This window comes from Simochromis diagramma, unplaced genomic scaffold (assembly GCF_900408965.1).
Source record: "Simochromis diagramma unplaced genomic scaffold, fSimDia1.1 OVJJ01000603.1, whole genome shotgun sequence".
NCBI classification, from domain to species: Eukaryota; Metazoa; Chordata; class Actinopteri; order Cichliformes; family Cichlidae; genus Simochromis; species Simochromis diagramma.
In genome coordinates, this window is record NW_024387414.1 from 23,345,135 (window position 1) to 23,370,090 (window position 24,956).

Sequence of the window (24,956 nt, forward strand, 5' to 3'; positions counted from 1 at the left end):
TTTCAATATGTCACATATTGACAGTGGCTCACCGATGCCAATGACAAAATTACCCAGCTACAAGAATGCAAAAGCATTGACATATATTTTTCCTTCCTACAATAGCCCGATGGGCAGGGCAGAGATAGATTTTGGTAGCCCGACTGGAAAAATCGCTAGCCCCGGGACGTCGGGCTAGCGATTTTGCGAGCCCTGTATCTGATTGAGGAATCACTCATCTTTGGAAAAGAGAGTTTATTACAGAGAAATAGTTCTTTCCAAAATAAAAGCTATACTATACGCTTCTTCTGGGCTATATTCTCAGCAGCATATTGTAGCGGGTCAGGGCTGTTCGGGGTTTTGTTTGTAAAGTTATGTTTTGTTTATGTTGTCATAGTGACGGGTGACGCCCTCTCGCTGCGACGGTGTGTCCTTCCGGGGTCAGAGGGCGCCCTGTGTGTTGTTGTTGTTGTTGCTGTGCAGTTGCCGCGCTGAGCAGTTAGCTAGCGGCAGTGTTCTTCTGCAGATGTCAATAAACGGCTGTGCTCCCTGGCTAGCTCACGGGAAGCAAGACCAAACGACACCTCCGTCTCCTCCTTGTCTGAGCTCGCCACATTGGTGTCAGAAGTGGGATGATGGTGGCACCCCATGTTCTGACCCGAGTGACTTTTTCCCCGCCGGTCATGACCGGCCGGTGCGCCAAAAGAAGGCACCTGGACATTTGCAGGACTTTGTGTGGGGTAATGGGGTCGTCGGGGACGACTGACCCCTTAGGTGGGGGCTATGTAGCGGGTCAGGGCTGTTCGGGGTTTTGTTTGTACAGTTATGTTTTGTTTATGTTGCCATAGTGACGGGTGACGCCCTCTCGCTGCGACGGTGTGTCCTTCCGGGGTCAGAGGGCGCCCTGTGTGTTGTTGTTGTTGTTGCTGTGCGGTTGCGGCACTGAGCAGTTAGCTAGTGGCAGTGTTCTTCTGCAGATGTCAATAAACGGCTGTGCTCCTTGGCTAGCTCACGGGAAGCCTCCTCCTTGTCTGAGCTCGCCACAATATTAAACATATCAGGTCCCCATAAGGAGAATCATGTGCTAACGGCTGTCTAAATGACTCGGGTAAAGTTTGTAGCATGCATGCTTGTTGTTTTTGTCTGCTTCCACTTGTCTTTGCACTAGGATGATGTCGGCATAAATGTGCAGTCATATTCGTTGTGTTCCCACTAGTACTGTCAGCGTTAATCTCGTTGAAATGACGTTAACGCCACAACACGGCAAATCTCCGTTAACGAGCTACCCCTGATCACCCCGTGCATGGGGCTAGACGGTCAACACGTTTATGAGCTAACTGCGCTAACAGCTGCGCTAACATCTTAATTCTAAATTGGAATTGCGATTTTGGCAGCTGTGACAATGACAATGAGTGAACTCATGTGTACACTGTGGTCATGAATTGATGGGCATGGCCAGCAATAATCCAACTAAAGAGTTTAAAGTACACCAGGAAAATATTCTTGACACCAACACCAAAATAAGCCAGAACCATTGATCCAAAGTGCCATGGATCTATGCTTTTTTTTCTTTTTTACACAATTTTTTTTTACACAATTACTGAATTTTGCAGCAGAAACTGAGATAAATCAGACCAGGGAATCTGCTATAGAATCTTTTGATGAGCCCATGCGAACTGTAGCTTCAGTGTCCTGTTCTTTTGTGAATTCATTTTGCAAGTGAAATTCATTTTACTAAATTAGTTTCTTGTATTAATTATTAAACCACACACTTCAAGAAAGTAATTTAACAACACCCTCTGTATTTTTAATCCTAAATGAACATTTATTTTCTAAATATGGTTTTATGTACCCATATATGAGGAGCATGCACGGAGCTCTGCAGTAACTTAATACATCGTGTCTCTATAAACTCAGTCGAGGTTAGGCGGATGCTGCTCTCCGGTCACTCCCACCGTGGGAGGACGGAGTCACTGCCGCCGGATAGTCCCCCTCAGCTGGGAGGGGCAGCAGAGCTCTCTGAAGTTGCTTTACTTGGGGAAACGATCGAGCACGTTAGCTTTATAACAGTTTTCTTTCAAGGTGCTGTACTCTCAAGGATGTTGGGTGTGGCTGGAATGCCTGGCAGGTACGTTTTTGTGTGTGTAGCGTAAACATAAACTCGCGTAGAGGTTAAATAGCCCGTTAGCTTTGGAAGCCAGCAGGCTAACACTAACAGCTTGCCAGCGTAGCCAACCTCTGGGGAGAAGTTAGCTCATCGCTTCTCTATAGTAGATAGGACGCTTTTCAAAACAGTATAATTATCGCAACACAAGTATAATTATCACCACACCCCACATTTTGGTACAAGGCAAACAAAGTGTAGAGATTACTTTGCGGAGTTTGTGGATTTCATTACACATACTTAGCTTAGTTTTTTCTATGCTACACGGTGCCAACGGCTAGCATGCTAAGTTAGTTGTATTCGCTATTTGTATAGCTCCTTTTTCAAAACTCACATAATTTTTTTTTATCATTCAATCATTCATAGCACTTTATTGGTATTTACAAAATAAATAAATGTATCTCATGTGCCCTGGATTAATGTCAGAAAGTTGTAATACTGTAATAATTAGGAAAATTGTTAAGCTTATTTATTTGAAATTGTAGAACTATTGACCAAAAGGCTAAAAATAGCTTTTTCCTAAAACAGTAAAACAAACAAACAACAACTATAAAATAGAAATGTATAACAACAGGAGGGTATACAAACAACCATATATATCTAGACATGTCTTTGATTGATATGGCAGCAGATATAGTGCATAGATAAGTGACTCATTTTAGTTATTTACATGTAAATAGTACTGTAAAGGATAATGTTAGAAATTGTGAGATAATTTAGTTGTCACATGTATCAGTAATTAGATATACATATCTATGTAGAGTGGTTGTGTGTTTGGGAAGTTGCAGCCAGAGAAACCCCTGACTGTTCTGTGCTGTTACCAAATTAGGTGATGACTTTGCAGTGAGTAATAGTGTTAGTGGGTTCAAATATTATTTCCGTTCTCCATGGTGACAGCTGCATGAAGGAAGTTCAGGAGATGATATAGGAGTTATGTGAGAAATGATAAACACTAGTCTAAACTTGCACTGCAGTTATTTGTCAGCCCTGCATGTCAGAGGATGTTGCAGACCTAATGTATGTGTTATTGTTTCGTGCAACAGCATTGCTAATGCCCTGGCCAGTGCAGCCTGTGAGCGATGCAAGAGCGGCTTCGCTCCGACTGAGAAGATTGTCAACAGTAATGGAGAGCTTTACCATGAGCAGTGCTTCGTGTGTGCCCAGTGTTTCCAGCAGTTTCCAGAGGGGCTGTTCTACGAGGTAGACATCCTCTAGTAGTCACTGCTCATTTTACACTACATCAGTACAAAGCTCAGTGTGTATAGCTCATAAACATGTGTGGAAATATTTGTCCCCTTTTCTTTTCTTTATATAACGACTTTTTTTCCTTTAAATTATTATTTGTCTACAGTTTGAAGGGAGGAAATATTGTGAACATGACTTCCAGATGCTCTTTGCTCCCTGTTGTCACCAGTGTGGTGAGTGTTACATGGCTTCAAGTTGGTATTTTATTAGACTTGTGTTCTGTGGTGACAACTGGACTAAATCATGGTGAAAGTCAATCAATCAATCAATCAATCAATCAATCAAAAACATACAAACAAAAAAAACATTTGCACTCAGTGCAACAACAGTAGGAGTGGTTTGTTTTGGCTTTTTGGTACTCTGTGCGGATTTTAATTCATTGTTTCTGGCTTGGTGGCTAACACTAATACTGGTGTGGCACAAACTGCTACTTCATTTACTGCTGATGGGAGAAGAGCGAGAGACCATGGGGAAGTAAAATAGGCTCAACTAGCGGGAGAGCACCATATAACTGTTAACCTTTTTTCACACAGGAATGAATGATTCAGCCCACAGTAGTTAGTGCAAACAAGCGGATTAATGTCAGCTGGACTCCTGAAGCTCAAATGTTATTGCGTTATAACATTTGCATGGCTCATTTTTATTTCCTGATAGTTGTAGGGTTTCCACCAGTGTGTTACAAGCCTATTGCCTTGCCAGGCCTAAGTTGAGCCATCCCTCCAGGGTATGTGAGAATAGCTTCAGCTGTTAAGTTCGCTTAAGGGTGTTACTGGAATGCAGTCCGCATTATCTGTTGTCACACAAAAGAAAAAAAAAAAAAAAAACTATAAGAAAACTGTTCTGTCTTTTCAACTGATATCCTTGCACAGAAGTGTATTATTCAATTCAGGCTAAATCATTCATCTCTATGTAAACGGTGCCCTCCTGCAGGAGTATATACATATTCATCTTCATGTTGGAAGTGGGGAATAAATAAAATCCCCCGTGTCTTGACGTGTCTCTTAGGCTCGCAGTGCACTGGTGGAAACCCTACTGTTGTTTAGCTTTTCTCAAATAAACTGTCTGTGTGGTTAATTAAGCATTCATTCATTTATTGCTGTCACTGATGTGCTCATGCTGCACTTTTTTTTTTTTTTTTTTTTTTTTTTTTTTTTTTGCACATAACGACCCCTGTGGATAATTTTCTGCTCAGATTTCATGCAACAGACCTTTCACATGATGTGTAGCGTCTCCTAAAGCGTTCACTGTTTACTGTGCCTCACTTTCTGTATTGGTCCTTGTTTAGATCAGATCCCAGTGTGTCCACATTGGGCTTTAGGGCTATTTATACTTTTATTTAGAGCTTCCCGCTTGTATTTAGGTCATCCAAGATGCCTTTTAGTGCATCTTGGATGTATCCCATAAGCTTAACTCAAGTGCTTCTCATCCATGTCATGGGAAACACAGTCTTCGTTAATTTAATTATGCAGAAAATTAAAAGGCATTTAACAGTAGTCTTATTTTAAGTGTCACTAAGAGAACAATATAGAAAATATTGTAGTGTGTTGTTGCAAAACTGTATAATTGTGTTCCTGTACACCAACCAAAAACAACATCATGTAAAATAACATCTAGGCCCAACAAATATTGAAAGTCAATCTTAGGATTGATTCAGGCTGATCTCTCACATATGGTTTCCCTCAGGAGAGTTCATCATTGGTCGTGTCATCAAGGCCATGAACTATAGTTGGCACCCCGACTGCTTCTGCTGTGACATTTGCCAGGCTGTGCTTGCAGATGTGGGCTTTGTCAAGAATGCTGGCAGGTAAGCGTCCCATCTGATTACAGTCATAAGACAGTGACAGCCTGTAAAACAGGTGGTTACACACGTCAAGCTGCTGACTCGATTGCTTTTGCATCCTAACAAAACAGCTATGATGGAGGGTGTCAAAACAGTTATTGAGGCTGCAGCGATCTCTCTTCACATCCCTTCCCCATTTACCTCAGGCACCTGTGCCGGCCGTGTCATAACCGCGAAAAAGCCAGAGGCCTGGGCAAGTACATCTGCCAGAAGTGCCATGCCATCATCGAAGAGCAGCCACTGATCTTTCAGAACGACCCCTATCACCCGGACCACTTCAACTGCACCAACTGCGGGTCAGTCTTCTCACTCCGCACCAGGGTTTTAGTGCAGAAAACCGCCCACACGCTTCAGAATACATTCAAGGTTCATAGAAAGACCGTCTTCATTAGTGTGTTCAGCCTGTGTTCGGCAGCTCATCATGCATTTCATTGTTTCCCTTTGCACAGGAGGGAGCTGACAGCAGATGCCAGGGAGCTGAAAGGAGAGCTCTACTGTTTGCCCTGCCACGATAAGATGGGTGTACCCATCTGCGGTGCCTGCAGGAGACCTATCGAGGGGCGTGTTGTCAATGCCATGGGCAAGCAGTGGCATGTGGAGGTTCGTGAACGAGAACGGGCCTGTTTATGTACACAAAGTTACAGTCATGCAAAAGAAATCAGGGGTAACATGGCTTTGATTAAGCAGCTTGCTCCTTGAAAGAAAAGCCAAAGATTTTAGGAGTTTGCTGCAGGAATCGTGTTAATGTGAGCCTGATTTGATATTTATTTAAAAGAAATGGTGATAGATGATTTTTTTTTTTTCCCTCCTTGCAGAGTAGGAGCTTTACAAAAGAGGCCATTAAACACAAAGTAATGACAAAACCATTCATCCATCCATCCATCTTCCTAACTGCTTATTATATGAAAAAAATCATATTAAAGTAATTCAGGCAGAACTTATGTGAGTGTCACAAGTGCTTCTATAAAATTAACATCACAAGTCAGAATACAGGAATGTCTCAAAGACTAATGATAAGTTCATAATAGTGTCTGACGTCATGCTGGCCGCCTTCTCTTTGCTCGCAATACACTGCTCAGCCACCGCATTAAAACCACTGACAGCTGTAGTGAATAACATCAATCATCTCATTACAAGCATTGTTGGAAAACCTTTGCTTCTGGCAAGGTTTTCCAACACAACAGCATTGCTGAACAGCTGCATTCTGTCCAGCACGATGGTATCCTGTGCCATACATCACAAACGGATCAGGAACGAATAAAGTCTTCCCCTATTATCCAAACTCCTCAGATCCCAGTCTAGTCAAGCGTAAGGGAGAAGTCCGATCCAGAGGTCAGGCGTCCATGACCAGAGTCATTCAAAGATGTTTTCGAGGTGTTTTTAATGCTGTAGCTGTTAAGTTCATGTGCAAAACAGTCTTTCCTCAAAAGCATAATAAAAATCTATAACGACTCTCATATTTAGTTACTCTTACTTATGCATAAGAAAATTAAGTTAATTAAATATCCAATTTGGAACCAAAATGCTGTAAGTGAGCTAATTTGGGAGATGTGAGCGCTTTTAAAAAGCTTATTTCTCCGGAGGCAGAGCGCGGCAGATCGAATTGTGTGTTTATCTGTATGGAGACTGCTGAGCTTTGTACTGTTCAAAAAGCTATCAACGGCGTACAGCACTCAATTTAATGCTAAAGATGGTAATTAGCCAAAATTAATTTAGATTCTACCCACTTCAGGAGTTTAGCTGGCAAGTGCCAGGAAAGTAGAAGCATTTTAAAAACACTCCGTGCACACCACCGGCAGTTTCTCCACAACAGTGAGAGATAACCGCATCTTAAAAACAAACGGCGTAAAATAGCGGTAGCGCTCTTCCAGTAACCATTTCTCCTGTGGTCTCTGTATATGGTAGTAAACATATCCGTACTCTGCTCATGTAATATTCATGTTTCTGACCGTTAGAGAAGTCGGCATGCTTTCTGGGTTTTTTATTTTTTAAGAGGTCTCCTTAACCCTCAGCAGTATTTGCTCTTGTTTGCAGCATTTTGTGTGTGCCAAGTGTGAAAAGCCTTTCCTCGGTCATCGCCATTATGAGAGAAAAGGGCTGGCATACTGCGAGACTCATTATAACCAGGTAAGAAAGAAAAACACAGCTCTGCAAGTACAATATTGGCTTTGGAGAACACGACAGTGAAGTCTAAAAAAAACCAAGAAAACCCCCCCCAAACAGCAGCGCTAACCTCTTACTCCAGCAGCACATAAAAGAATTTGTGTTTGCTGGATAAACGCCTAATCTCCTTGTTTCTCTGTTATCAAGCTCTTCGGTGATGTGTGTTATCACTGCAACCGTGTGATTGAAGGCGATGGTGAGTATCAGGGTGATAAAGCTTGTAATCAGTGCAGTGTTTTTTATTTTTTAAGAAGTGCTGCTTGAAGATAGAGGAGCTCCATGTTTAAGATTTGTCCACATTTTTTATTATATTTTACGTCTTTATCCCTCCAGTTGTGTCCGCTCTCAACAAGGCCTGGTGTGTCAGCTGTTTCTCATGCTCCACCTGCAACACCAAACTCACTCTCAAGTAAGTTGAAGTGCTCATTTACAGCCAGCTGATTGTAGCCGTCCTCAGTTTTCTCCAACACCTCTGCATCGAGTCCTAACACTTGTCCGCGCGTATTATTCACTTCTCCTCCGACAACTCTTCCCTCTTTTGGCTCTTTTCCTTCTCTTCCAATTTCTTCTCTTACATGCTTCACTTGCTGCGTCTGTGGTAACTCAGAGATAAGTTTGTTGAAATTGACCTGAGGCCAGTGTGCAGGCACTGCTATGACCGCATGCCTGAGGAGCTGAAACGCCGCCTGGCCCGACGTGAGCGCGATGCCAAAGAGCGCAAGAAAAAGTCTGCTGTCTGTCAGTAGAAATCTTATTCTTTACAACTCACCACTCCATCGATTGGTTGGTGCAATCTCTTACTTGCTACTTTTATTTGTGCTGTGCTCGTTGTCGTGGCCCCCCCCCCCCCGACAGTGTGGCATGTTATTATTTCTTATTTATTTTGCAAAGCCGGTTATTTTGTGTGAGTGGTGTTTGTGCAAAACCTCTAAAGCGTACATGTTTACGCATGAGTTTGGTTCAGCTGATGCTTTAGTAGGACTGCAGTACTTATTCTGTATTAACTGCTGCTTATTTTCACTACAGCCGATGGGTTTGTAAAAGGGGGGAAAAAAAGCAAGGTTCAGATGTTTTGTTGTATCTGGTCAGCAGTGATTTTATATATTTATTTATTTTTAATCCTTTCTCTTTGCAGGAACAAGTTTGTTGAGTTTGACATGAAGCCTGTTTGTAAAAAGTGCTATGAGAAGTTTCCTCTGGAGCTCAAGAAAAGGCTCAAGAAGCTGGCAGAGTCCAAATGAGCTGCTTCAGGCCAAACAACCTGGACGTTTTTGTCTGTGATGTATGTGGTGGTAAAATATCCAGGGGAACTACTGCTTAACAACACAAGAGCCTGGCATTTAATCGGTACATAAATATTAGAAACTTAAACCATTGTGGTCGTTACATAAATGTGCTTCATTAATGTGCTTTTTAGCTTTTTCTTTTTTTTTCTTTTCTTTTTTTTAAATACATTCCTAAATTAGCCAAAGTGATCATTTTCTTGTAAGGTAGAAAAATACAAGGAACAAAATTTGATCTTTACACTTGTGCCTTTAATATTTGAACATGTAATATGACTATAATGTGGTGCTATGCTTTCCTATATTTGTTTTAACGAGTGTGAGTCATTAGAAGGGGACCATTGTGTTCCTCAGAGTATTGTAACAGTGCCTCTTTTTGGGGGGGAAAACAAAATCTTAAATGAGCTGTTATTTTTGGGAGCTAGTAGCAATTTTCATCATTATGTGTTAATGAAACTGCATTGGGACAAACAGCTGTATAGTTTCTGGCACCACCTCTGTACCAGCCCGGCAGGCTATTCAGAGAATTATTACATGACTAAAACTGGGCCTTTGGGAGAAATGGGAACAGCAGAGGGTGCTGCTACTACAGAATCCGAGCCTTATCTTTTAAAGTGTTGTCAGCATGCTCTCTATGCCTTCATTGTGTGTGGCTGTGTAAGGTTGTTCGTACGGTAAATGTTCATCAGATATATTTTTTCTATAGACAAATTAACATTTTGCGTCTTCTGTGAAAAACTCTTCAAAGGATTTCAGATGAAATGACCCTTCAGCTGAATATTTAACCTGCTTTGTTTAAAATATTTTGCCGTGTCAGCATTTTGCTGGCACCAGCAAATCTTTTTTAGAAAAATTAAGTGCCACACAACAAACTGCATTTGTTCGAATGATGAAATACTTTGGGGAAAAAAAAAAAGTTTACAGTTTACGGCAGCATGTATTCAGTGTTTACCATCAGGATGAATGATCAATAAAGCATTTCTGAATACATTATCATGACTTTTATTTCAAAAACACTCGCTGTCCACTTTTTAGGCACACCTGTTCAGCTGATAATTAACACAAATATCTAATGTTCAGTTCATTTTTATTTCAAACATTTCAAACATGTGCCTTCACAATCATTACAAAATATCATTCCATTATTTGTTTGAAAAGGAGTAGGCAGAGGTATTTACTTATTTGTCCCTACCCCCTCAAGTTATGGGCCAATCACATGACAACAAGTCAAAGCATTTAGGCATGTAGACATGATCAGAGGACCTGCTGGTTATCAAACTGATCATCAGAATGGGGAAGAAAGGTGATTTATGTGACACTGAACATGGCATGGTTGTTGGTGCCAGATTGGTCTGGGTAGGGTTAGAAGTGGGGGAAAAAAAAAAAAAACGAAAGAAAAGAAACCATGGATCAAAATGCTCGTATCAAAGTTGCAGTCTGCTGGTGGTGGTGTCCTGTTGTGTAATATTCTGTTTGCACACTTTGGGCCCCTCAGTACCAACTTCACAGCCCTTAAATGCCACTGTCTACCTGAATACTGTTGCTGGCCATGTCGGTCCCTTTATGACCACAGTGCGCCCATCTGATGGCTGCTTCCAGCAGGACGACACACCCTGTCGCAAAGCTCAAATCACATCAGACTGGTGTCTTGAAAATGAAAATGTTATATGTACTCTACAGTCACCAGATCTCATCAATAGAGCAGGTTTAGGATGTGGTGAAACAGGAGATTAACATCATGGATGTGCAGCCAAAAAATCTGCATCCACAGCGTTATGCTATCATGTCAATATGGACAGGTGAGTGTATGTACGCCAAACATGTTCATGTTTTTTCAGACGGTGTAAAATTAAAATCCAACTGTCTAAATGTGTTTGGCACCACCATGCATTCAGTTTGCAATTCTGATTGCAAAGCTCCCGGACAGGACGTGACATAAACAAACTAACAAGCGCAAAACAGCATCAAACTTTGATTAGTAGATGAGCTGAGTATAAGAGTAAATCACAAGTTACAATGAAATTGGGATGAAGACCAATGTTACTCCCATTCACAAATATTTTGTCACTGATTAAGTTATTCTACAGTATTAAATGTTCTTGTAATGATCGCAATACATGTAAAATTCACCGCGAGACCTCCGTGAGTATTCATCCTGATGTTGACGTTAATATCACAAACCTTCAAATGATCCAATAACATTTGAGATGTTTCTTACACCACCAAAGTGAACCTGAATGTGACAATGAATGAAAAGCAATAGAATTAGAAAAATCATTTGAATACATTGCCCTGGGACTAGAAATGCTCTGAAGTCTGGTGGCAGTTCCTGTGGGACATGGAATATAATTTTAGATGTCAAAGCAAAAACCCTCTGGTGGTGCCAGAGTTGATGGGGTTCACCAACAGCAATAGGATTCATCCTTTGGTAAGAAAAAAAAGAAAAGAAGTCCAACCAGTCCTCTCTTAACATTTCTGATATTCAGTTTATAAAATAGCATAAGTTTCTAAAACTTGTGGCATAGGCACTTTAAACAGATCATTTTCAACATTCACAGATTTCCATGTATAGAATAAATGTTATAATACACAATAAAAAGGGCAATCCAACAAGATAGTAACAATACAAATATGTAAAGGTTTAACTTACGTTACAATAAGGTATATAAATACAGGATAATGATTAGTTAAATCTCTTCACAGCTTTCATTATGTTACTTTTACATTTGCCACCTGACACTGGAGCAGATGACATTGAAATGGTATCTAGGCAACACTACAGTTAGCTTTGCTCAAGTCATCTTCCTCAAATTGACATTACGAGCGTAATTATTAATTTCGGTTACACTAAATTAAATAGTTTAATTTCTAGGTAAGGTCTGACAAGGAATTTACAAAAAAGAATTCATGTTTAACAGACTGCTCAATTACTATTTAACAAATGTGGTCCTTATTATGGAATAAGGCATGCCTGAATAACCGCAGTGTGGTTGCTTTAGACTGAAATGAAGTCTTTCATGAATGTTAACTCATACATTACTTATAATTTTATAAGGTGTAAACAAGCTAGGATGATATATTCACACCTGACTGTTGTATGATTGTTGTAATGCTACAGTCACACTTTAGCACGACTGGGATTATTGTGATGGTGTGCAATGACTTTCCGATCTTGTCTTTGAAATCATTGCTTTGACCACTTGCAGTCAGTCGCTGTCCTCAGAGTGACTTTGGTGCATCAAGTCAGTTTACTCTCAGTCTGCATCAGTTTGTGACTGATTGCTGTCAAGTTGGCAAATACATGCATGCAATCTGTGATAAATGGGAGAAAATTGCAGTTCTGTTGCCGTCTGCATACACAGAAAGGCACATTCACTTCTTCTATTCAGAGTCCAACCAGATCCTTGTAAATAGAAATATAATTTCATCCACAAACAGTGACGTAGTTGCTCATAGACAGCAATTTAACTGCAAAATGACAACCTATTTTTTATACAGGGCCATAACTAGAATACAACCAGTTGGCAAGCAGCTGAGTTAAATCCCTTATTGCAAAAAGATCCAATGCAGATGACTTGTGCTCATCAGCTGATGATGAATGTGTTGGCAATCTCTCTGCATTTATATAACAATTATTTGTAAACCTCAACCAGTCTGTTTGAGAGTGATTGCATTCAATCTGAGTCAGTCATTGATTGGAGACAGGTTGCTTCCCATCAGGTGACTTGTGCAATCGCCTTGTGGACAAATGCAGTCCTCCACAGGTTGAGCATGTTGCAACACTGAGCCTCTGGTTGCAGCAGCTACTTGCTATTGGTCATCAAAAGCAAAAAAAGAAAAGAAAGAGCCCAACGACCCAAACCACTGACTTTTCCTTGTTGCTGTTTTTAATCTATTGTGTCTGAGCTACAAGTCAGTGGTTGGTTTCCATAAGCTACTTCGTCCTAAACCTAATGAACTGTATGTATTTAACAAAAAGTTTAGGATAAAGTGATACACTCAAACTATCCAGCTCAGATAGACTACTCATTACAAATAAAGCACAACCGAACGGAAGGCAATTCATTGTGATTAAAGATTAATGGCTCAGCCCGGCACCGAGCAGCAGGTGAAAGTACAGGGCGTGAAGAGTTAAAATCCCACGAGAGCACTGTGGAGAACAGGTCGAACATGTTTGAGGAGAGAGCAAATGAGATCTCGCAGAGAACTGAAGAGGAGTTTAGAAGTCACAGCGTTGAGTGACACGGCCATTAACTCAGATTGAGATGTTAAACACAGTGGTACTGTTCAGCTTACTGTAATGGAAAAGCCACAAATAGCCTGCTCAAGAAGAGGACTGTGGGGGAGAGTTAACTGGTTTACAGATGATTTCCTGACAAACTGTAGTAAATAATCTAACCTCTAAACAAAGCAGAGTTCATCAATAAAATCAGAAGCAATCAGATAAGATAATGGGGACATAAAGGGCTTGTTTGTCATTTGGGGAAACACTTATCTTCTTTCTGGCCAGAATCTATAGCAAACCCATGTCTGGGTGCAAAGAATAAGGCGCTGGAGCCAGAAAGGTGATTAAGCTGGCACAGGAAACAGACCAGGAGCAACTAAGGGAAAACAGCTAGCTCTGCTAAAAAAAAAAAGTAAGGCTCTCAAAGTAACTAATAAACACGAGGCATACTGCTTGTTTGATCTATGCAAAATTGGGAATATGAAAAAGTCATTTGTGGGTTTTATTAGTTCTGTGACAAACAAATGTTTAGCCTTTATGCTATAACCTGCTAATTACCTGCTAGCTAGCTTCACATAGCATATAGATTTGAAAGCCCTTTCTGGCTTTTTAATTAATTCAGCAGTATAAACATGTTAGAATTATATGTGCACAAAAAAAATTCCTGGAGACAGATTGACTCCATGTTACATGTTAACCAGATTGGGATTAGACAGATAATGATGAGAAACCTGAGGGTGGAATTTCGATAACTGGTTCTTAGAGTGAGAAGGTATTGTTGCCATGTTTTTGTACTGTGGTCGCAGATGTGATGGAAACCCCAAGAAGTGCAGTCTGAATGTTGCCCATTCACCAAAAGTCATTTGTAGGAGGTCTTTAAGGTCTTCCACATCGCCGAAGACCAGCGCTGACCCATTGAGGTCATTGTTTTTCACAATGTCGATGTACTTACTGGGGTATCGCATCCTCTCCAGCTAGGAAAAAAAAGAAAATGTGAAACTGAGCAATATTATCCTTCCTGAAATAATTTAATTGATTTATAACACCACACTGCTTGTTTTCAGCAAAAGCCCTTCAGCGTAATTAGCCTACGTTTTAGCATTTCCCTCTATATAGCAATGTTAAATGTTTACAGTCAACCTAAGCAGGAAGGATAGTAAATGGTGCATGCAATTAAATACTCATTACAGTTGGTAATTTTATCACACCAGTGTCATTGCTGTTCATTCTCTCTACATCATATCTGTGCCTTATAAAGTTCTTTCTAATGAAAATACTGCGTGCTGCAGTCAGGATTTTCAGTGTATTTATCACAAAGTGGTAAAAGCAAGCCTTCATTAGAAATGCTTCTGCAAAATGTTTATTTACTGTGCTTTTTTTTTTATACAGCATCTGAGTAATGGTACAATAAAGTGAGCTATTAGGGGAAGAGCTGCAGGCAGGAATACAACTCTAATCTTTCAGGTAAAACTCCTTTTACCCTAGCCCAGTGGCGCACCATGTGAAAAACTGAGGTTATATATGACTTGATTAAAAAAAAAGAAAAGGGGTATTTACTGACTGATTCTTCATTATTATCAAACCACAAGTTTGACTGGACTATATAGGAACCAGAACACCGTCCCAGTCCCAGGCCATCTAATACTGCCATTTTGGGGAAGTTGCTGGCATCTCATGGATTTGCACAAGATGTCCTTTGGCATGGAAAGATGGGTCTGTCACTCTAAACTCGTCACAGATGGATGCTAGGATGCAGATAATCTAACAGAATGGCTTCATGTGATGCCCTGAGGTGATAAAGCATTGAACCAGTTGTCTGAACAGGTGTGTTTTCTTATGTATTACTGAAAATCAGCTGCTCAAGATGTCACGAGAGGTCAGCCAAGACTGAAATCTTACAGAACATAGCTTTTAAGGAATTTCTTACCTCTTTACATACATCCTCGGTGTTCATATTGATGATCTTTGTGATTGGCAGTGGAGCTAGGTTCCTCATCCAACCAGAATCTTTCAGCCTGGATGTCCCTCTGATGTGAGCCAGCTCATTCTTAATTGAATGATCTAGGTTCACTGTTGCTGCTTCAAATGTCTTCAAGTCTTTTACTTTGAACTGGAAATCTACTTTGAGAAGATTTTCGAACAGCTCAGCATCTCCATCCTGCTCCAGGAAGTCCTCAATCTGTCCACTCATTACATACAGCTCTGCTTGGGACACACTGAAGACTTGCCATAAGGTCTTTGAATCATAATCGCTGGGCCCAGCCTCACCATCAATATCTGCCCTTTGTTGAGCATCTTCCACACACTGGAGGATCCAGCTGAGTCGGCAGGGCCAGTGATTGGCTAGGATCACCCATGCTGCAATGTATTCTGGTTGAGGAAGCTCTAGGTTTAAGGCTTTCATGATTATCACAGTTACTCGAATAGAGTTGATCACTCTTCTCATTGACATGACATCATCTAGCATGTACTTGCTTAGATTCCTGTCATTGCTGCTTAGGATGCTTCTGATTAAGTTATCTAGTTCATCTTTTATATCCAGCATTGCTGCTTTTGTATTGATCAGAGGGTACATCTCCTTTGCTTCAGATGTAACCTTCTCTAGAGACGAATTGGAGGAATCGTAGGAATAAGTAATTTCTCTGTGTTTGACTTCAACCGTGGGAGAATCCTCTTGAATTTTTGACTTGCTACTAAGTCTGTAAAGTAAACTGCGCTTTGAATCATTGGACAGTGGTGGGACTGTGAAGGGCAAAGTCACTATGCTGTTCAGCAATGCATATGCTTTGTCCTCTTTGCTCAAGCATCCATCAGCAAAGTTCACTTTCTCTACAAGGACTTCCGGATTTACAGCAAGAATGGAAATAAATGGGCTCTCTTCATCTGAAAGCAAAATGTTCATAGCATCCAGGACTGCAACAATTTTCTTAGGAGAGCAGCGGTCCAGATTAGTGATATTCAGCACGATTCGGATCCTTCTCCTCTCGAACACTTCCATAAACTGGATGAACCGGGACAAACACCACATTTCCATCCTGACTTCGTTCATGAAGCCCAACTGACCACTGAGCCGCTCATTGTCCATCCCTCTCTTAATGTTCAGTGTCTGGCTGAAGATGAAGTTCTTCCCCATCAGAATGATAAACTTCAGTATGCTCACTGCAGGGACCCCTAATGTGGCAATTGCCAGGCCTTCCAGCACACCCACCTGGCCATTGCTGTCATCCACCTCCTCATCTGGTTTCAGTCCAAATTTGGGAAAGCCAACCGTTAACAGGATAATCAGGATGATAAGTGGTACCACCAGAAGGGAAAGGAGAAAAAGCCACAGTGGGCAGCAGCAAATCTTCTTGGAACTCCAGTGGTTAGGACCATCCTCCACAATCTGAGTTTTTTTTAAAACAAAAACAAAGCAAAATAGAGAAAAGCATACATATATAAATACATTATTATCATGCTTTTAAACATGGATTCAGAGTTGCCAAATGAGGTTCATGTTCTTACATTTTCTGTACTATGAGGTCTTATATTTTGGTTCTGGGTAATATCTCCAGAACTACTGGCTAGATTGATGGAATTTGGTAAAGATATTTAAATGCCTCTATGGATCAGGTCAAAACATTTTTTGTGATTACTTTCATGAGACTCGACAGTTTACAGAACTAGTTACCTGGTCTCAAAAACCAACACACCTTCTGGTTAACATTTTTTCTTGGGAATTCTTTCTACCAGTGTTAAAAACAGACAGCATAGAAAAGTCTGGTTTATAGTTAACAGGCTTAACTAAGATATGACTATGTTGAACATGATCTTTATAACATCAGAATAAAAAAGATTGTTGTTATAAACCTCCAGAATTATTGTCAAGCGGATTTTATTGGCATGTTTGTCATTATCGAGATTTATAATGGTTGAAAAAGCTACATTAAAAAAAGTAAAAAGGATGCGCGAAGCACCCTCCACTAATGTTGTGAGTGTTGACATTGCATAGTTTGCCCAGTAGAGGGCACTCTGGAACTTGACAACACATTTTGGAATGCCACAGATACACTAAGCCAGTGTTTCCCAACCTTTTGGAGCCACGCCACATATTTCACATTAGAAAAATCACACGGCACGAATTGGCTTGGTTTTCCTGCCGTATACCATTTTTGCTTTCTACTGACCACCACTCATGCTAGGGCCTTAATTTGGGTCAGAATTTTCTCCTGGACCCAGGTCAGATTGTCTATTTTCTCTTTTCAAATACTTATCTATTGCTATTGCACACTGCATTGTCTCACTCACAGCATGACTATTATGTAATTTCTTCTTCGTCTTCTTCTGTTTTACTGGCAGTTGACAACCCATTTAATTAGAGCAGGAAGTTGTACTGCCCTCTAGTGGAAGAGAATGTAATTGCTTTGCCCGTTACTCACGGCGGTCACTTAGAGTACTAATCAGGTGGAACCAGATAAAGGCACACCTGATCATTTGTTGTGGCACATACAGTGGTTGGGAGACATTGTACTAAGCAGATAGTATGAGCAGAGTCGGGTGGAGTGTATGTAAAAAAATAGCTACACATTATGTTATTATATTAGCGAAATCTATATTTTGTGTTTCTGAATGAAAAAAAATATTGGCCAATATATAGGAATATCAAATTTTTAAATCACCAAATATTGGTATCTGTATCGGATCTAATTGTCAGTAGGACCATGTTAGCAGGTTGATGTTAGCATTTTGTAAATAATCTGCCGCTCTTAACAATTAAACTAAAATGTAGCTCTATTGAGACAAACCTTGTTCTTGACTTCCTCTTCTTCATCATGTTGAGCTACACGGTAGAGTAAAAGTTGTAATTTTCCAAAGTTCATTTGCATGGCCTCAACCAGCCGTATAGCTATACCGGCCCAAAGCAGGTCACTACCGGCAAAATGCCAAGCACTGAAATGCACATAAATGAATCTGACGTTTCGTTCCTGCTGGTTCTCCTTTGTCCAGATTGGCCTGTAGAAGAGCAGTCGTCCAATAAGTGCAAAAAAGCCGGTAAATGAAGGCTTAACCGAACGAGGCCTGGATCCTTTTGCATATTCCTGCTCAATCCTTGAAGCCTCTGAATTCATGTATACTGAAAATACACAAAACAAATAGAATACTGACACAGGTATCTGATGGTTGAGTTACATTTAAGAATAATATTAATAAAGGCAGAAATATGGTTATTTGGCACAGAGTTGTGGTCACAGAGTTGAATGTCATGGTAATTTAAGGCTTTTAATAGTTTCTCTGAACTGTTATTTTTCCAGGGTGGAACAAGCACAGCATTCATCTTTAATGATTTTAAAAACAAAAACTGGGTGCACAAGTTTGAATTTATTTAAGATTTTCTCTGATCCACACAAGTATGCATACAGGCTCTGTATATATACAGTCACTTAAATCTTTTAATAAGTGGTGCTCAAGGTTCAGCATTGTTTTAATTTGACAAGGACAAGTCTTATTAGGTTCACACTCGGCTGCAAACCATTCCAGAGCGATCTGGAGGCCATCACCTGATGAAGCCAACAGAATCACATCATCTGCAAAAAGCAGAGAGGAAATTCTGAGACCACCCAAGTGAAAGCCTCCCACCACTTGGCTATGCCTAAAAATTCTGTCCATAAAAATTACGAACAGAATCTGTGACAAAGGGCAGCCCTGGCAGAATCCACCACCCGCTGGGAACGAGTCCGACTTATTGCTGGCTATGCGGACCAAGCTCTTGCAATGGTTGTATATGGATCAAATGGCCTGTAGCAATGGGCCAGACACCCCATACTCCGGAAGCACCTCTCACAGGACACTCCGAGGGACACTGTCGAATGCCTACTCCAAGTCCACAAAACACATGTCTACTGGTCTACTGGTTATTACAAGAAAATATAATATACACAATAATCCATCATATACAGAGTTAATGAATAACACTGTATATCATCTGTCTGCAACATTTTGAAGCTTCATTATTCTACGAGTATTTTATGTTAGTATCAAATCCTTAAAACACCTAAGTTTTAAAAAATGCTGCTCTAATAAACCTGCTTCATTAAGTCTGCTCGTGTTATTTGTTTACATGTTGAAATGCCTGCATATACAAACTATACTCAACAGGATTATGTCCTCATTTGTGGAATGTTTGATGTCATGTCATCTCTTTTACAACAACAGCTTAAGTGTGGTAAAAAAGCTCAGTCAGTCTGTAAAGTGAGGAAAAGATTGCCTATAGTCAGTTCATATATGAGGAAGCAAGAGCTCTATTTTTTGACTCATTACAAAAACAAAACATCACGTTTAGCAAATGTTATATTGTTATCCACCACAGCGTTATTGCGAAAGCTGCAGTTTTTATAGTCACCATGCTATAGTTCTACACACTGCAATCATGTTCACAGCCATCTGTTGGCACTGCGATAAAGAAACAGATTCAAAACTGTATTTACATGCAAAATACGGAGAATTTAGTCGTGTTTGTCTTCAAAATAAGCATCCTGTCGTTAGCGCCTGATAGGCTGGGCCAGACAAACCTACCTTGCATTTGTTTGAGGATCATGTCGATTCGATTCTCACATGAAGCGTAGAGTCCCACAGTTAAAGGTGATGAGACTTTTGTAAGTGTCTTGGACAGTGCGTATGCATATATGTCATCTAAAAAATTAAAAAGAAATAGCATCATGGTTTTCTTATTTTACATCCTCATGCATTTTAAACGTAAAGTCTTATTCAGAGAGTCCCCACAATTCCTACCAAGTAATCCAAAGCTGCTAAACTGTTTGACATACTGCAGAACATCAGTGCAAAGTCAAACTGAAACCGGGGAAACAAGTTCTCCAGTCGGAAGTGAATTTCAGAAAATGGGAAGGAAAAATTGAGCAGCAGTGGACAGGCTGCTATCAACCAGTGTAATTTTTAATATGACAAATCTAGGAACAAACCAACCATTTCAAGTTAATTTGACTGGAGGAAGGCATGCACATAAAGTAACTGTACCTTTCTCTAATAGAAAATATATTTAATTACTAACTTAGTAAAACACAAGAATGGATTGTTGGTCAAGAAAAGATGCCGAGATAAGCTACGGATAGGAAAAGGGAACTTAGGAGTCTGTGGTCTAGGTGAAAACAATAATGATGACATTATTAACCAGTAAAACTATGAGCTCCCAATGCAATGTAATTAAATGAATAATAAACTATTTGCAATTACAATGGAGAGAATTACCTATAAAGCAAAGTGCAGAAACACTGAAACAGTTGTTCATATCAAACAGATTCAATGCCATGTATGCACATTAAACCAAACACAAATACAAAACAACACCATCGACAACAACAAAAATAAATGGAAAAAATAAATTAAATATCCCATAAAAAAAAAAAAAAGCCCAGAGGGCCTTTATATGAGCTGGGCAGAGGGAAAGAACTGAGGATGGAGGCACTTAGCCCGTGGTAAATCGCTGCATTAATAAAAATGCACGAAGAGGATGTCTCATTTGTAAAGTGAAACTGAAAATGAACCCCTGCTGAGGGGGTGGAGCTTCAAATATGTTATTATTAAAGAATAAATCACCTTCTGTTGTGTTCTTCATGATGATTGTTTGGTGAGACCAGCTTTCACAGACTATTCGTTCAGCCTGTGAAGAACAGAAACAGCAGAGATCTCAGTGCAGCGGGGTTTCTTTCTGCTGCCCCATGAACAATGTGGCCCTTATCCACTGTGGCATTTTTTTGGAGAGATGTACGGTCAGGTCCTTAAATATATTGGAAAACAGCTCATGTTTTGCCATTGTGCCTCAATACAAGTGAACAAGATGCGACGTAAAGTGTGAAAATTCAGCTTTAAGAAATTTGGGGGAAAAAAATCAGAAACAAAACAAACAGAAAAACAATTAACCAATCAAAAACTGCATGACAACGAAATGCCCCAAAATAGACCCCTGCCCATCCTTCACTAGTAAATGAGCACAGGCGTGTCCTCCTTCTTTTTTTAAGATGTTATTTTTGGGACTTTAAGCCCTTATTGGATAGAGACAGTGTAGATAGAAGCGGAGAGAGAGTGAAAGACATGCAGCAAAGGTCTGCAGGTTGGAGTCAAACCCTGGCCTACTGCTTTGCGGCCATACAGCATATGGTCGCCTGCTCACCCACTGAGCCAAACCGGCGCCATGGGCACGTCCTTCTTTCAGGTTAAAAATTAGCCAGTGTTTACTTTACAAAGGCTGGAAACAGAGCCAAGAAAAAGTGCACTAGTCTAGTTCCCTCTCAGACCACTTGAATTACACCATGTGTTTGAGTCATCTCCAAATGCAGTAAAATGGCGTTGCCTACTGAGCTCATTAAAATGGCTGCAGTTTAAAAAAAATTCTGATGGCTGTCGGGATTCCCCCTCAGCGTCCTATTACATGGATGTACGATATCAATTTAAAAATCCAAGGTGACATCATCCTCGATTTTGTTTGCAAGATTTTCAGAACACTTGACGTCTGATTTATACTATAGATGCACCTATGGTATTATTTTGAAAATCCTACAATGCCTCATTCTCGAGTTATCATATTCACAAACTTGGGTGTCCATGCCGCCCTCCACCTGCCCCCCGTCCAGTTCCATGGCAGGGCGACATCAATACCCCATCAGTTTTTTACAGCTGAGGGGTAAAAAAAAGTTCATTTTCTGGAATTAAAGCAGGAAGTGTGCGCTTGAATCACATCGTCATTGCTTCACTTCAGATCCTCTTCAGAGCTTCAAAAGTATTTATTTGCTATGACTGCACAGATTAGTTATAAATCATTATTAAGACACTGATAGAAAATCCTTGCATTGCTTTTCTCTTTGATAATTTATGAGAAGGACTTGAAGTTGAAACGGTCTCCGTCCTCCACGTCTTTCCTCGAGGGTTCTTGTTGAAGAACATCTGCAACACTATTCACTAAAAGTTTCTGAAAATTGACCCCGCCCAACCATAAATATAAACTAATAAAAATAAACTCACAGTTCCCTTTGATACCACATAATTTTATATTTACTACATATAATCTTGTAAGATGCACCTGCACTCCCTGGCCAGTTTGGTTCAACTGCTCTCAATGCAAATATCAGTCACACAATTCAATTTAATTCAATTAAAGGATCTGAGCTGCAATACAGCAATTCAGGGAATCTTTTCTTCTTTTCTAAGTGTTGGTCGAAAGGCATTTAAAGGATAATGACACTAACGTAACGCACTTACACGAGACCTCAGGCCATTCTCTTTTACGTCCACAGGAATGTCAGCAGCTTACCTGAGTCATTAATTATCATTGCTATTATGTTGTTGCTTTCCCTGCCAACAACATATTTTCAGCTTGTGCTCTTGTCTGCACACGTCTAACAGAATTAGACCGACTGTGGAAAACAGAATGGCAGTACTGACTTTGTTTTGCGTTGAAGTAATGTTTAACTTTCATTGTACGATCAGAGTATGTAAACTGCAGCCCTAAAAGCTTCCATAAAAGAATGAATGGTATATTATTCTTGGCTACAAGTGTGGTACTAATCAAACAAGCTTACCTGTTCTTTGTTTTAAGTGGTCTGGAGTAAAACAGAAGAAGACTGCCAGCAACAACTTAGTTGTGGTGAACTGTATGTCACTAAGACCTCTGTGCTGTAAAACTTTACAACCCTAATAAGATTAGAAAAAAGAACCTGGTAATGAGAGGCCGTCTCTGTAGGCTAGGCAGTTTCCAGGAAATGAGGTCACAAGCAAGATGAAATTATTTCTGAGAAATTAAGGTGTGCATTTCTTCCATTCTTCTTTACTTTGCACCTAACTCATGCTCCCAATCTCCTATCTATTCACAGAATGTGAGTGAAGTGGGTAGTTCCTGAAAGCATTACAAGGTAGAAAATATCCCTATTTTTGCAATTGCTCCTGGCATTAACTGTCCAACTTTTTCGTCTCGTGGAAAAAAAATGGAAAAAATGAGTGATTTTATGCTGGAGCCTTGGGTGTGCATGATTCATGAGCTGAATTCCTGGTATAGAGTCCCTCAGGTTGAGAATGACTGGATTGCTCTGCCCAGCCTGAACTGACATGCAAAGCAGTTGCGATGCCAAAACAGCAACACCAAAGCTTTTTGCCTGGAGTAGGATTTGTTGTGACATAACTGGTTAGTCAAGCTTTGAAAAACAAGCTAGAAGCTTAATTTCCCTTGGCATATTTCTTTATTTTTTATTTCTTTATTTTATTTTAATTTTTTGCATTGGCCTCTTCATACCATCTGGTGTCGCAGTATACCTTGTGTTACAAGTCCTTCAACAAACTACAGCAAAAGAACTGGGCAGTAAGTCGTGTCAAGGTGGCTGCTTTCAGAATTCATTTCTGATATTGCATTTAAAGCATATAAAAAGACAGAAGATTGGAATGAAAAGATTTATCTTTAAGTCTCTCTTTATCTTCAGTAACATACAAATGGCTATAGAAGTTTGCAAGTCTATAGGCCTGTTATTCATTGGAGCGGAGAAGGAGATCAGAAAAGTCAATTTTACATTCTGTTGCTCATTATATGAAGTTTAATGGGCACTTGGGCAATGGACAGACTTTAAAATATAATGTTAAAATATAATGACTCTATATGTATATATATATATATATATATATATATATATATATATATATATATCAAATGAGTTTTAAAATAAATAAATAAATAAAATATAAAAAGGAAAACACACACAAATTACCACCTGTGGAGTTGTTTTGAAGGCGAGATCAAAACCTCTTTTTGTATCAGCAATAAACATGTTTATTTCTGCTATAAAGAGTCCGTGTGAACTGACTCACATTGGGAGCCAATCCCAAGTGGTTATTAGAAGAATTGCAGTTTTTTTTGCACTTAAGCTTTGGGCTTTATTTTTCATCTCCACAGGCTGCTGCCAGGGTTGGAAAAAGTCATCTTTGCAGAAGCTCTTTAAAGAGCGATACCCATTAGGATCTCAGCGGGCTCCAACACACTCTCATTCCAAAACTGTGAACTCCTCTCCCAGCCATTGTAGGGTGAGAGGTGGGGTATATACCCCCAGAAAGGTCAAGATCACAGATAGAAAGACAGCTACACAGTCTCGCAGCCTACACCTATGGGCAATTCAGAATCACTAATTAACCTAACATGCAGTTCTTTGGACTGTGAGAGGAAGGCTGTCTCCAAGAGTTTTTAAGTGGAGCAGGGCGGTGTGCACAGAGGAAATTCAAATTTTGAATCCGAAAGAAATACAGTAAAGTAAAGTGGCGACATAAATATTTAGACCCTTTCCTGAAGTAAAAGTCATAATCCTGGTTAAGTAGCCTAACTTCACCAAAGGTAACTACAGCAAAGTACTCCTTATGCCAAATGGTCTTTTTCTGAAAAAAATATAATTCAAATTCAAATTTTATTTGTCACACACACACAACCATACACAGTATGACATGGGGGTGAAATGCTTGTAGCTGTACAATGCCTGACCATTAAATGACAGAAGAAAAGTTTTACAATATTTACAATTTACAGTTTACTACAAAATTTACAAATTAACTTAGGAATTTACAGTAAAGAATGTGCAAGTAGCAGAAGAGATTATAAAGATTATAAAGATTATAAATTATAGGAATTATAGGATTATAGGAAATGTGTGGTGGTGCTGGATCATAATCTTACTCATTCAGTGTGTGCTACATTTTTTAGCATATACTTTCATACTTTAATTACTTATATACAGAATCATAAATTAGTAGAAACTGATCTGCCTGTGTTAGGACACCTGTCAGTCAAAGTGGCCAATCCCCTGATCCCAAGTGTCTCTAGAGACCAAAACAATGCTGTAAATGCCTTTATTTAAAAGACAGGAAGTGGAGAAAGAGAAAGAAAGAGGGAGAAGACACACAGCAAAGGACATCGGGTCTCAATTGGACCTCAACTGCCCAACCTGTGGGCTAAACCAGCACCCACAAACATGCTTTTTAATGATGCAAAGCTAATTTGGGTTTCTATGGAGACAGACTCCCTTTTGGAGCCAATTG

The 24,956-nt window shown here is 39.9% G+C and overlaps 2 protein-coding genes across 3 annotated transcripts; one reads left to right on the forward strand and one right to left on the reverse strand.

The window, feature by feature from the left end:
• The first annotated feature begins 1,906 nt into the window (after positions 1 to 1,906).
• On the forward strand, positions 1,907 to 9,665 carry LOC120721373 (LIM and senescent cell antigen-like-containing domain protein 1). Its single transcript, XM_040011652.1, has 10 exons — positions 1,907 to 2,107; positions 3,187 to 3,343; positions 3,495 to 3,561; positions 5,072 to 5,192; positions 5,375 to 5,524; positions 5,678 to 5,828; positions 7,263 to 7,355; positions 7,539 to 7,587; positions 7,725 to 7,800; positions 8,527 to 9,665. The coding sequence occupies exons 1-10, from the start codon at positions 1,911 to 1,913 to the stop codon at positions 8,630 to 8,632; spliced, it is 1,167 nt and encodes a 388-aa protein (XP_039867586.1). The 5' UTR covers positions 1,907 to 1,910; the 3' UTR covers positions 8,633 to 9,665.
• An 11-nt stretch (positions 9,666 to 9,676) lies between these two features.
• On the reverse strand, positions 9,677 to 23,261 carry nkpd1 (NTPase, KAP family P-loop domain containing 1). 2 transcript variants are annotated; one of them, XM_040011651.1, is made up of 6 exons: positions 22,469 to 23,261; positions 20,490 to 20,553; positions 19,452 to 19,568; positions 17,684 to 18,012; positions 14,827 to 16,284; positions 9,677 to 13,873 (listed from the first exon to the last, which is right to left on the reverse strand). In XM_040011651.1, the coding sequence occupies exons 2-6, from the start codon at positions 20,506 to 20,508 to the stop codon at positions 13,586 to 13,588; spliced, it is 2,211 nt and encodes a 736-aa protein (XP_039867585.1). In that variant the 5' UTR covers positions 20,509 to 20,553; positions 22,469 to 23,261; the 3' UTR covers positions 9,677 to 13,585. The 2 variants fall into 2 exon arrangements, with proteins under 2 accessions (XP_039867585.1, XP_039867584.1); XM_040011650.1 differs by lacking the exons at positions 20,490 to 20,553; positions 22,469 to 23,261 and having other exon boundaries at positions 19,452 to 19,923.
• Positions 23,262 to 24,956: the final 1,695 nt, after the last annotated feature.

Excerpts from the sequence above, each read along its gene's own strand:
- LOC120721373 (XM_040011652.1), top strand. The coding sequence starts at position 1,911 with ATGCTGCTCTCCGGTCACTCCCACCGTGGGAGGACGGAGTCACTGCCG. Across the intron at positions 2,108-3,186 it reads GTGGCTGGAATGCCTGGCAG|CATTGCTAATGCCCTGGCCA; the intron begins GTACGTTTTTGT and ends TTCGTGCAACAG. Across the intron at positions 7,356-7,538 it reads GCGAGACTCATTATAACCAG|CTCTTCGGTGATGTGTGTTA; the intron begins GTAAGAAAGAAA and ends TCTGTTATCAAG.
- nkpd1 (XM_040011650.1), bottom strand. The coding sequence starts at position 19,596 with ATGATGCTATTTCTTTTTAATTTTTTAGATGACATATATGCATACGCA. Across the intron at positions 18,013-19,451 it reads GATCCTCAAACAAATGCAAG|TATACATGAATTCAGAGGCT; the intron begins GTAGGTTTGTCT and ends GTGTATTTTCAG. Across the intron at positions 13,874-14,826 it reads CCGAGGATGTATGTAAAGAG|CTGGAGAGGATGCGATACCC; the intron begins GTAAGAAATTCC and ends TTTTTTTCCTAG.